We start from the raw sequence: 12,756 nt of genomic DNA, 5'->3' as shown, positions 1-12,756 counted from the left end.
TGTGGCTCTGCATGAGCCTGATTCTGCCTCCCACAGCCTTTGCGCTGGCCCCTCTCTGGCCTAGACTAATGACGCAGTCTCTTTGCGTCACTCCTTCCTCTATCGCCTTTTGCACGGATCAGCTATATCGCTCTGGACAGCTGAATTTGCTGCTACTTTTCTGCTAGTTGATGCCTTCATTTCTCCTATGATCTGGAACCATGCTCTGATACCATGTTGGAATTTCTAAGTTTAACCCATTAGAAATTCTTCCTGTACTATCTAGTTTATTCTTTCCTACTTGTTTAATTACTTAACAAGTTATTTACCATGTAAATACTGAAAATAAACACAAGTACAATATCAACATCTATAGATCATCAATGTCTTCGGAAAAACCCAATGCGGGAAAATTGGTGCAGCTATTCAGAGGGTTTTATTATTATGCAGTTTTCAGAATACAACCAGGGTGCCAGAAATGGTTCACCCAACAGAGAATTCCCTCGGCAGTAGTACCTCTCCTCGGAGATAGATATTCCAGCTGATCAATCACCAGATGAATGATCCCACAACAACAATTGCAGCTTCCACTGCTTTGTGTCACTCTGATAGGGACTGCGTCACCCTTCCCGGCTCACTAGCACCCAGTCTGCCCGACGAAAATCTTCCTATCACTGCCTCTTGGCCCTGCGTCAGCTCTGCTAGCCTCTAGGCAACTACTGAAGCCTCTGCGTCACCCACGCCGGCCTTTCCTGGCTCTATGCAGCTCGCAACTGCCTCTGCGTAGCACCCAATTGCCTTTGCGTCATCCTCTCCGGGCTCTGTGCTGTCTCTTTGGTATCAACTCTGCCTCTCTGCTATGTATTCATTGCCACCCACTGTTGATCACTGATTTGATTTTTCTTAGCAAACCCTGCTCAAGAAAATCGAATGACTGATCACTCTGGTGTATTCTCCAACTGACCCTCAAGCCTCCTCTTATACTTTTCTCGTTGGTCCATCAACGACCGAGATTAAATCTCTAATCAACGACTAAGATTAGATTCGGCTTGATCCATGACTTTTAGAATCTTCTAACCCAGTTTTATATTAATACCCATTAATATTTTATTTTTCTTGAGTTTAGACTTGGGAACTCCATTAAAAATATTAATTATTTTAATATCTCCCAAAACGGTTAGAATCTGCCCAAACCATTTCTGGGTCTTGGAGATCTCATGTGCATTAGCCTTTCCACCATTTTTCATGGCTAGAGCGCATTCGATGCTATCCCAAATCAACACCTAATACCCAACTGAGGTGCAATCAAGCCCTAATGCCTCTCTGTGGTGCGGATTTGATCTTCATCCATGCGAAAAATCCAGAGGAAGAATGCGAAAATCTTATTTTTCTTCCCTGACCCTAGATGGGTATTTATAGTGGTTTGTGCCACATATTTGAGCCGGCATGAACTCATGAACTGACATGACTGTTCCATTGAGTTGACATTACTTCCATTTATTTATTTTAATTCATTTTCGAGCCTACATGAAGATCTCTTCATTATTCTGCTTGCAGACTTTGGTGTTCTTGTATTTGGAGGATTGTTCTTGGTCTTGGAGGGCTGTTACATACTGTTGAAGACTTGTATACATTTACATAGGCTCTTAAAGAGCTTTTACACATGACATGACTCTTTGACATAATAATAAAATCCTAAAGACATCAAGAAGATGTGTTTTACCTAGTGAGACTTCTTGCTCATGAAACCCGTGTAGCAAGGGATACAAAAATAATTTATTCTCTTTATTACATCATTTACAAAGATCATGTCATTATGAAGATCGAACCTACTTACGTTTTTTTCAACAGTCAGCGCGTGCCTCCACCAAACGTCTCAACTGGAGAGTGATGGGTGGGTAGGTCCCCGAGTGTATGATCAAGAGTTTGCAGGGGTACTGCGGAATAACCCTATGGATGCCCCTCTCTTTGCCTTAGATCTGATGATAAACCAATTGAAGACTTGCCTTAGTTGAACGTGGTGTGCTCAAGAGCTCAACTACGTCCTCATTGCTCTCGGGTGAGTTACACCTAACGATACATCTAATGTTCCTGTCTACAAGTCTCCTTGGAGGCAACGCTCCAAGGGCACACTGTGCCGCACCATATGTTGCTACATAGCACCAAGTACCACCACACTTCTCGGCATGCCACTGTATGCCGCAATCTGTCCCTGTACACCACAGGATATCCCCGGCTACGACTATACCATCCTGTACCGTCCCATGCCTTATCTGTGTCAAGGCACCAATCACTCCCCGCATGTACTCAATGCGATGTAAGACACTCCTACTCCACAACGCAATCCAACACACTATGACATACCACCATGCATCTCCATGCCCACCTGTAGACCACTATAGACCACTGCTCAATGCTAGATGCTCCCACATATCCTTGGATGTGATGGCCTAGAGATGTGTCCCTATGTGTCGAACCACACCCAATCGGTATCATCACCTCCATCGTCACATCACCATACCCTCCAATGAATGGATCTCCACTCCAAATCCTCCCTGAGGGGCCCAAGAAGTGAATCTCCCTATGTGTCAGTGGCGATGCCACCACTGCTCTGCTCCTCTGCGTCCTCTGTGCCCCACGTAAATGTGAAGAATCTCCAGCTCCATTCAAGGCACCGTTTGGTGGCCTGCCAATGCCACCTCCTCTGACAAACTCCTGCCAAAGATGTTGATCACTTTGTGATTCGATGTACAATTGTCATACCAAGACAACCCAAGGAGTCTGTCCATAAATGGGTTGGCCACTGGTGCTAACCGAAACTCCCCTAGTGAATGTGCACGCTCGATTGCTAGGTCAACTGTACCATCCAGGTCGTAGTCAACCAGCATACCTGGGAAATGATAGGTAGTCCCACGAGGATCCCAATGCCAGTTTGGGCTTCCAATATCCCTAGTGCCTGGAAGTTCCTGCTGAGCTACACCCGGGTCCACCACCATCTCCATAGCCTACTCCACTGGGTACCAATTCAGGATCTTTTGACATCCAATCCCAAGAGAGGGATCAAATGCATGAACTCCCACACATGGAGCAACCCCAACATGTGGATGCTGCACCCTGTGCAACTCCGATCGTCTCGTCCTGCTATCTAGGACAACACATGAGATTTGACTAGGTAGCTTTGTCTCTCTCAATCCAATGCGTAGGGGTGAACTAATAATGTTGTATATCCTGTTAGTGCGCCTCCGAAGTGAACTGTGTTGAAATCCTAACTTGTGGTCTCTATGCTGCCCCTCATCCATGGCTAGCCCAAAGGATGGTTGCACATCCTCCTCCATCATGGGCTCAACATGAGCCTCCAACTGCGCCTTCATAGACAACCCAAGTTCCAACATGCACGACATGCTCATCAGTCGGCTGTATGTGGTTGTTGTTTTGAAGCTCTGTCATAGACCTGGATGCCTCATCAATGGATAACTCTGTCGATTTTGGGTAGCAACGGATATGCTCTAGGAAAATTCCTGAATCTAACACCTCAGAAACCCCTACTACATTTTCTGGATTACTATCTCCTGCTTGTTCTATGCGTTAAGAAGTTATTTAAATGTATAAATATCTAAGTAAACACAAATGCAACCTTCACACATATATAGATCAACAAATGAAATAGACAACACAAGGGACACCGTTATTTTTAGACAATCCTCGTCGGAAAAACCCAATGCAGGAAAACCGGTGCAACATATAGAGGGTTTTATTATTAAGTAGATTCTGAATACAACTAGGGTGCCAGAAATGGCTCACCCTTCAGAGAATTTCCTTGGTAGTAGAACCTCACTCCGGAGACAAATATTCCGCAAATCAGCAGCTGGATGAACAACCCCACAGTGACTCTAACTGTTCCTTGTTTTGGATAGCGAAAGCTGCTCCAAGCACTCCTCTGGAACTACATCACCCTCTCCCGGCTAATCTGCTCTCAGTCCGCACCACAAAACCTCCTTAGCGCAACCTCTTCAGCCTAGCGTCAGCCTCTACAGCCTCTGCACTGTCTGCGTCAGCCTTTGTGGCTTTCTACTTCAACCTCTGTGACTTCTGCGTCCTTTGCGCTGGCCTCTTTAGCCTCTGCATCAATGTTCCTAGGTGTTGTGCTGCCTCTTCCGACTTGTTGCTGCCTCTCTGATATGTATTCTTCGGCTTCCTGCCGAATTGCCCCTCACTGCAACTGATCACTTGTTCAATTTCCTTAGCAAACCTCGCCCCAGAAAATCGAACTGACTGATCTCTCTTGGTGTGTCTCCAACTGACCCTCAGGCCTCCTCTTATACTTTTCCTGTTGACGATTCAATGACCGAGATTAAGTCCCTAATTAACGACTAAGATTAGATCTGGCTTGATCCTCGTTATTTAGAACTTTCTCACCCATATTATGTTAATACACATTAATATTTTAATTTTCCTAAGTTTAGACTTAGGGTATCATTAAAAATATTAATTATTTTAATATCTGTTCATCTGAGTGGAATTTCTCCAAACGGTTTCTTTGTCTTGGAGATCTCATGTGCCTTAGTCTTTCCACCAATTTTCATGGCTAGAGAACATCCGATGCTACCAAAAATCAACATGCTCTAGCTTTGAAATTTTGTGGAAGGGCTAGAACACATGAGATCTCCAAGACCCAGAAATCGTTTGGAGAAGTTCCACCCGGATTGTATTTTATTAAAATAATCAATATTTTTAATGGGGTTCCTGAGTCTAAACTTAGGAAAATTAAAATATTAATGGGTACTAATGAAAATATGGGTGAGAAGCTTCTAAGAGACGAGGATCAAGTCTAATTTAATCTTAGCTATTGATTAGAGACTTAATCTCAGCCCTTGATTTCTCAATAGGAAAAGTATAAAGGAAGGCTTGGTGTCAGTTGGAGAAGACACAAAGAGATTGAGGAAATTGATTTTCTGAGGTGAGAAGTTCTTAGGAGGGAAATCGATTGGGGAGATCTTGCATCTGAGGGGCAGTGATAGTTCGGGAATACTGACAGAGAGGAGGAGAGAAACTTGTGGAGGTAGCGCAGTAGCCGGGAGAGCTGACGTTGTGCCTGTCTGGGGTCACGCAGCCTTGATGTAGAGCCAGGAGGGCCAGCGCAGAGGAAGAGCTGTGTTCCACACAGAGAGCCGGGGAGTTGGCGGAAACTGCCGGAACAGCCGGGAAAATTGACTCAGTGGGCAGTAGTGTCGACGCAGACCCTCAAAGAGCTCCATGCAGGCCAACACAGTTACTGCGAAGGGGCAGAGAAGTTGTAGACGGGGCTAGCCAGATTTGTTGCCGGGTCAGTTGGATTCTATTGGGTGAAGTGAGGTAAAACTCACTCAGGTTCTCCGCCATTGTATTTCTCTATCATTGGTTTGCTGGGAGGGAAACCGACACTTGTATTCAGAACTTCTGCTTAATAATGGAAAAGCCTCAGAGCTGCTGTACCAGTTTTCCCGCATTGGGTTTTTCCTGTGACGTTTAGTCCAAAAATAAGTCTGTCCTTTGCATGATTGTCTCATTTACTTTTCAGTACTTGATTTGTATAGAGGTGTAGGCTGCACTGTGCAATGTATTTACATTTATATTTTCTGAATATTTCCAAAAATAACTTGTTAAAAGAAGAATACAAGTAGGTAATGTAAATCAATTTACTGCAATAAGATTTATGGTTAATTAGATTCAGAAATTTTCACATGGTATCAAAGCGATTCTAGATCAAGGAGGACTGAAGCCATCAATGAAAAGACAAAGGAGAATTAGTGCTAAAGACAACTGTCCCGAGAGAGCGCAGTTTTTAGCCGAGAGACTAGAGGAGGGGTGATGCAGTCACCAAGGGAGGCTCATGTAGAGCCTGCTTTTGCCTGTTTGTGTGATGATGTCGCTGTAGAGGGCAGGGCAATGATTGCTGGGCCAGCGCATAGATTGTTGAGTCTTGTTTTTCTAGGTGTTGGGGCTGGAGGTGCAACCCAGACTTAATCTGGAGTTGCTAGTGGGCTGCTGATTTTGTTGCTGCAGAACAGTACCTAGTGGGGTAGAAGTGAAGTAGAGGGAATCAGTTCCTTAGAAGATTTCTTGCCAAGAAATCTAGATCCAATGTAGAGCAGCAGCAAAGAGAAATTAGAGAGGGGTGGTTCGACAGTTGTGGGCAGAAGGATTTTCGTGAAGGAAATCAAATTTCAGAGGGAGCTTGTTCCTTAGAGGATTTCTAGTGTCAAAGAAAACCAAATTCGACTTTTGCTGGGGTAGCAGAAAAAGAGGGAGAAGAGAACTTGTTCGACACTCGTTTGAGCAGAGATGGCAGTTAATGAACTGAGGGATCAGGACAGGTTGGATGGAGCATCAAACTTTGTATCTGGATGGCCAGGATCTTGGCAGTTTTGGACAAAAATCGCATCAAGGATTATGCCTTGAAGACAGTTGTTGTTCTGGTTGATGTTAATCCTCTCAAGAAGTACGAGGAGGCTCAGGTAAAATCAAAGTGCATGATCTTGGACAGGGTCAAGGATCATGTGATCTCACATATTGCTGAGAAGGACACAACAAGGGAAATGTGGGAGGCCTTGACCACTTTGTACGAGGCAACTTCCGTTCGACAGAAGATGTTGCTTAAGAGTCAGCTGAGACAGTATCAGATGCATAATGGAGAAGAAATCAGTCCCTTCCTTCTCAGGTTGCAATGGATCCGAGACCAACTAACTTCCGTAGGGTCTACACTAGATCTTGAATTCATGGTCAGGACTACCCTGAATGCAGTCATTGAAGACTGTGAAACCTTTGTCCAGAGCATCTTGGGCAGGGCTTCTCTCCCTAGTTGGGAGGAGATGTGGGCAGCTCTTCGCAAGAAGAGATCAAACGGTTGACCAAGGCAGGAAGCAGCAACAAAGGGATCAGAGCCAAAAAGGAGGAAGAGGAGGAGGAAGCTCTCACATTAGCAGGACAATAAGGGCAGTAGAAGAGGAAAAAGAAAGATATATCCAAAGTCAGATGCTTTAGATGTGGAGAACTGGGTCATTTCGCCACTTAGTGCCCTTAGAAGAAGGGCAAGGAAGAGAAGTCTGACTCAAAGGTTGCTCCAATGAAAGCTGACAAGGAGGACAATGATGAGGATTGTGCTATGAGTGTTCATGCACCTCTAGTAAAGAAGTGGGGCGATATTAGTTGTAGTTGGGAGGACTACATAGGGGCAGGATCCTTGAGGTGCCCAAACTCTTGGATCATATATGGCTACGGGAGCCCTCAATGACAGTAGTAGAATGACGAGAGTCAGTTGGTGCAAGGGATGATGGAGCGACAGAGGCGGAGCTAGAGAGCCAAAGTCTGAAGCAACGCAATCGGGTGTTGTAGCAGTGCGGGAGGCATAGAGAAGATACAACAGCGGCGCAGTAGCATTAGAGGGTCAGCACAGAGCAGATACAATAGCAGCGTAGTAGCATTAGAGGGTCAGCACAGATTAGCAGCAAAGGTAGCTTCAGCATCACGGGGCATCCAGACTGACGAACATGTCAGCTTTTGGGTGACTTTTCAGTTGCTTACTTCTTAGCAATTGAGTTGTAGTGCAGTAGTTAGCAGTGGCAATGCTATGGGCAACATGATCCAACATATTGAGAGGGAGTTGCAGTACAGATGCAGCAGTGACAGTGGCAGTGCCATGGGCAGCAACACAAATTGCAACAGAGCAATGGATGAAGGGCAACAAGCCAAGCATTAGCAACGTAGAGGACTGATCCCGTGGATCAGTGTGATACTTCTGTTGGGAAGTATTGCTAGAGCACATTCCTCGCTAAGAGGGAGTGTTGATTTTGGGTAGCATCAGATGTGCTCTAGCTCCGAAATTTTGTGGAGGGGCTAGAACAATTGAGATCCTCCTAGACTCAGAAATCATTTGGAGAAATTCCACCCAGATTGTATTTTATTAAAATAATTAATATTTTTAATGGGGTTCCTAAATCTAAACTTAGGAAAGTTAAAATATTAATGGGCATTAATGAAAATATGGGTGAGACGCTTCTAAGAGACGAGGATCAAATCTAATTTAATCTTAGCCGTTGATTAGAGACTTAATCTCGGCTGTTGATTTCTCAGCAGGAAAGGTATAAAGGATTGGGTCAGTTGGAGAAGACACACAAAGAGATTGAGGAAATCGTTTTCTGAGGTGAGAAGTTCTCAAGAGGGAAATCGATTGGGGAGATCTTGCAGCTGAAGGGCAATGATAGTTCGGGACTATTGATAGAAAGGCGGAGAGAAACTTGTGGAGGTAGCGTAGTAGCCGAGAGAGCTGACATTATGCCACTCTGGGCCCATGCAGCCTTGACACAGAGCCAGGAGGGCCAGCGCAGAGAAAGAGCTGCCTTCCACGCAGAAAGAAGTTCTCAAGAGGGAAATCGATTGGGGAGATCTTGCAGCTGAAGGGCAATGATAGTTCGGGACTATTGATAGAAAGGCGGAGAGAAACTTGTGGAGGTAGCGTAGTAGCCGAGAGAGCTGACACTATGCCACTCTGGGCCCACGCAACCTTGACACAGAGCCAGAAGGGCCAGCGCAGAGAAAGAGCTGCCTTCCACGCAGAAAGATGGGGAGTTGCCGGAAATTGCCGCAATGGGCAGTAGTGCTGACGTAGAGCCTCAAAGAGCTCCACACAGGCCCACACAATTACTGTGAAGGGGCAACGAAGTTGTAGCCGGGGTCAGCGAGATTTGTTGCCGGATCAGCTAGATTCTGTTGGGTGAAGTGAGGTAAAAGTCACTCAGGTTCTCCGCCATTGTATTTCTTTATCATTGGTTTGCCGGGAGGGCAACCAACACTTGTATTTAAAACTTCTGCTTAATAATAGAAAACCTTCAGAGCTGCTGCACCGGTTTTCCTGCATTTGGCTTTTCTGGGGACGTTTAGTCCAAAAATAAGTGTGTCCTTTGCATGATTGTCTCTTTTATTTTTCAGTACTTGATTTGTATAGAGGTGTAGGCTGCAGTTTATTTACATTTATATTTTCTAAATATTTCTGAAAATAACTTGTCATAAGAAGAATACAAGTAGGTAATGTAAATCAGTTTATTGCAGTAGGATTTCTGGTTAATTAGATTCAAAAATTTTCACAACCTCAACAACGGATGTGTGCTCAACTGTCTCCTCCACGAATCTGTCTACTCGGGCTACCAAAGGAAACTCAAACAAGGGTGATTCTTGCATCACACTAGGTGTATCCTCGTGCTCCTCCTGCGTGCCGTTAGCCTCATGCTCAACTGCCTAGAATGTATCTAGATGAATTCCCTCCTCAATGGGTATGTTCTTTCTCATCTCATCACTGCCTTCGCCTTCCTTCTTTGTCTCTGCAGTATTGATACTAGCATTTCGTTCAATAATGATGCTCCTCTCGTTTTCTTCATCTAATGGTTGGTAACTACGTTTCCTTCTTGCTGCCCTTGCTGACACACTCTCTTCGAGCTATTGCACCAGTGTCTCGAGGTTCCTAGTATAATTTTCAAATTTCCCCCGCTGAGACATTTTTGGGCACAAGTTCAATCTAAGGAATAATGTGGGACTAGTGTTTAACCCTCTGAAATTCTAGCCCACAATAGCGCTTGAGCATTAGCGTGATTTAGACCCACAATTGGCCAAAATCATGCTATGATACCACTGTAATATCCCTAATGAAAATTTACAATGATAAACAAAACTAACACAGCAAAAACACACATATACAATTACACCACATTAAACACCCAGAAAATGCCAAAATCTGTGCTGAGCTGAGCCATTTTATTGATATAATTGCTGGGTACAAATGTAAAATCAGAAAGCACGCTCCTGGGCTTGCTCAAGGCAAACTAACAATGCCCAGGTGATAAAATCAACTATTTGGACACAAGTGTGGCTGTCCCCAACCAAGCTCTACGCTGTCCCTCTGAAATCTGCATTGCTCGCTGCAAGAAATGGCTGCTAGGGCCTCCTCCAGTGCTCAGAAAATTCCGGGAAATTAAGCCCGGGCTCTCCACCAATAACCCACAAAAACCCACGAAGGAATTGGCCAAATGTTGACCTCGGAATTTCTGCCCAATTTTCCCTAGCTCCTCCAGTTGCTCGCTGAGTTGGGATCTTTGTTTGACCTCGGAATATTGGCCCAATTTCCCCAAGCTCCTCCAGCTGCTGGCTGCGTTGGGATCCCTGTTTGACAGATATATGCTTAACAGACTGAAGTTATACCTAGTCTAAATTCATTCTGCATGACATCTCCACTTTCCATCAGTGTTGGATTGGTGCACGGACTCACTGTTGTAGAAGTAGAATGGTGTTTGTTCTATAAGTGCATGATTTGTTTTATAATTACATTTATATGGGCATTCTCCGTTTTGTTAGAGCGTAAATTGTTCTACATAATCTTTTCTATGACATTGGGTATTTTCAACCATCCAAGCTGTATGTGTCAGTCAACATCTAGAGTTAATGGGCCATTAATAAAATGGTATATCATCAGTTTTGAAAATTGTTTCTCCATGTCCAGATCATTCTGTATTTGGGGGTTGTATCTTTTAAGAAGGTGGTGAACTGAAAAGGTGTTTCTTTCTTGTGGCTCCTGGAAATGGTATCCGTAAAAATCCCTTTGAGTTTTGACGGAATTAAAAACAACGTAGTGGTGGTTTTTTCCCTTCGGATTTTTGCCTCTTAAAAAAATCTCCATACCTCCATCTCTGTGTTGTTTGTTTTACTGTGCAATTCTTTACCACAACTCTGTTGTGTAGGTGCCATTGGGGTATTTTGACTTTCCTGCTGGAAAAAATGGATCAGAGCAATACCCATCTGGGATCATAGTGTGCAGCAACAGTTTGTTGATAATCTTAAATTCATCCTGATGGTGAGCCATATATGATGGTTCCAAAAGTTGATAAACAAAAAAAAACCTTATACAATGGATCTGGAAGCATTTCAACATAATTCATGTTGCAGAAGTCTCAAATCTCAAATCTTTGACCTATTCAAACTCTGGCTCTGATTTCTCTACTTTTTTTGCTCACGACTAGACCCTTCTAGTGTTCAACTCCAGCTAACCTATCTTCTGATTTTGTATTATTTCCAACACTTCCTGTAATGTAGTTATCATCTAGATCCAAAAGCACAGTGCTATTCCTTGAGCAAGTTTTGGCATCTATATCCAAAAGCACAGTGCTATTCTTTGAGCAAGTTTTGGCCTAGAAGTACTGTTGTTGGGTCTTCTCACCTGTTCCGTCTTTGTTCTATAAGGAAAGTGACTAAAAGGTGAAAAGTCACGGAAAGGCGATAACATATATGATATTATGTTTCTCATTGATTTTGAGAGATCTTCAGCTATTATGTTTCTCCTTGCTTGTGAGAGATCTTAATGTTGAAGTAACATTTTGCTGTCCCTCTTTGGATTCAGAACTTGGGGAGAAAGGAAAGCATTGCTTGCAATAACAGGGAGCTATATCACTAATATAGAACTATTTCTTTAAAATGAATTGAGAAAAATGTGTCATCTATTAGACGAGATCTTCTATGGATATGTGTTATGGAAATTGCTTCCCTTAATTACGTCAAAAAGAATTTCTCTTTGTTTCCCCCTTTCTACTTTAACTGTATTATGTATTTAAAGTGATATGATTTGATTAAAATGAAATTTGTTAATGCCACTAATTGTGACTCTGAGCTTATCATGTATAAAGATCACGTATGACGATGGTGAAGTCGAATTACTCCAGTTAGTCAATGAGCGTTGGGAGCTTATAAGTGGCAGCCAAAAGGTTGGTCATGCCTCTTTTCTGGCACGCTTTTTTATTCTTTTATTTTTCTAACTTTTGCATGTCTTTGATAAACTATGTAGTTTGCTCACAATGGTTTTTTATGGCCTTGTTGCAGGATGATCTCAGGTGTCCACCCAAAGGATGGTGCGTTATACATTTTTATTTGTATGACATTTTGATTAAGGCTGTAACTTTAGGAAAGTAAATGAGTTTGACATGGGTAAACTCTCTGTGAATCTCCACTCATTTTTTTTGAGGATTCTTTAAATTGCCAAGCTGTTAAATGTCATATATTATGTATTCGCTATTCTATGTGAAAGTTTCCATGCTAAAGGTTTGCATCAGAATAAATGTGGCTTATGCAAAAATAGTTTATGTGTTGTGTTGCTGCCTTAATCCACACCTGAGATTATTGTGGAGAAAAACTTTAACTCTACTTGGTGTGGCCTTGGGGGCAAGTCTCAAGTTGAGGTTGTTACTCAATTCTCAACACTTCCATCTAGACTTACTCCTAGCGAAGCCAAGGGGGGTCGACCCTATAAATAATCTAAGGCTTAACTAATTAAGTTCTAGGAGTTAGTAAAGATGACCAAGATACAATACACTATTTAGAATCAAAGTACATTCATGAGCATATACATCCACAAGTATTGAAATTGCAAAATGAAACCAAGAGACCAGTGCCAAATTATATGTACTTGCTAAATAAATGCTCCAACTAAAGATAATTGTGATGTCCTTTTTTTTGGGATTCCTTATGGTGTGGTTAGGATGGACTTCCAGGGTTGGAGGCAGTTAGGTCACAGGAGCAAGTTTACTCAATCAATGGGCCGAGGGGCTTCTGGAGAGGTTTTGAGGAGTTTTTATGAGGTCCGATGGCATTCTCTTGGCATATTCCATCATCCGCACAACTTGCCTTTTGTTTTGTTGCATTCCGACAACTTTTGGAAAATGGGGTTATTATTTAGTCTAACTCAATTAATTATGCTTAAGGTGG

The 12,756-nt window shown here is 43.2% G+C and overlaps 1 protein-coding gene across 1 annotated transcript in view; it reads left to right on the top strand.

Moving 5' to 3' along the window:
* Window positions 1–12,756, top strand: part of LOC149142116 (sister chromatid cohesion protein PDS5 homolog A-like) — a 57,901-nt gene that overhangs the window by 29,123 nt on the left and 16,022 nt on the right. The window contains exons 10-11 of the mRNA XM_089451412.1: window positions 11,682–11,759; window positions 11,875–11,903. Of these exons, the coding sequence (XP_089307538.1) occupies window positions 11,682–11,759; window positions 11,875–11,903 (107 nt within the window). The remainder of the gene's footprint in view (window positions 1–11,681; window positions 11,760–11,874; window positions 11,904–12,756) is intronic.

Source organism: Pinus tabuliformis, chromosome X (assembly GCF_031772625.1).
Source record: "Pinus tabuliformis cultivar Carrire ecotype Pingquan chromosome X, CPIR1, whole genome shotgun sequence".
Lineage (NCBI taxonomy): Eukaryota > Viridiplantae > Streptophyta > Pinopsida > Pinales > Pinaceae > Pinus > Pinus tabuliformis.
The sequence above is the reverse complement of the archived record's forward strand: the minus strand, read 5'-3'. Positions and strand labels throughout refer to the sequence as shown.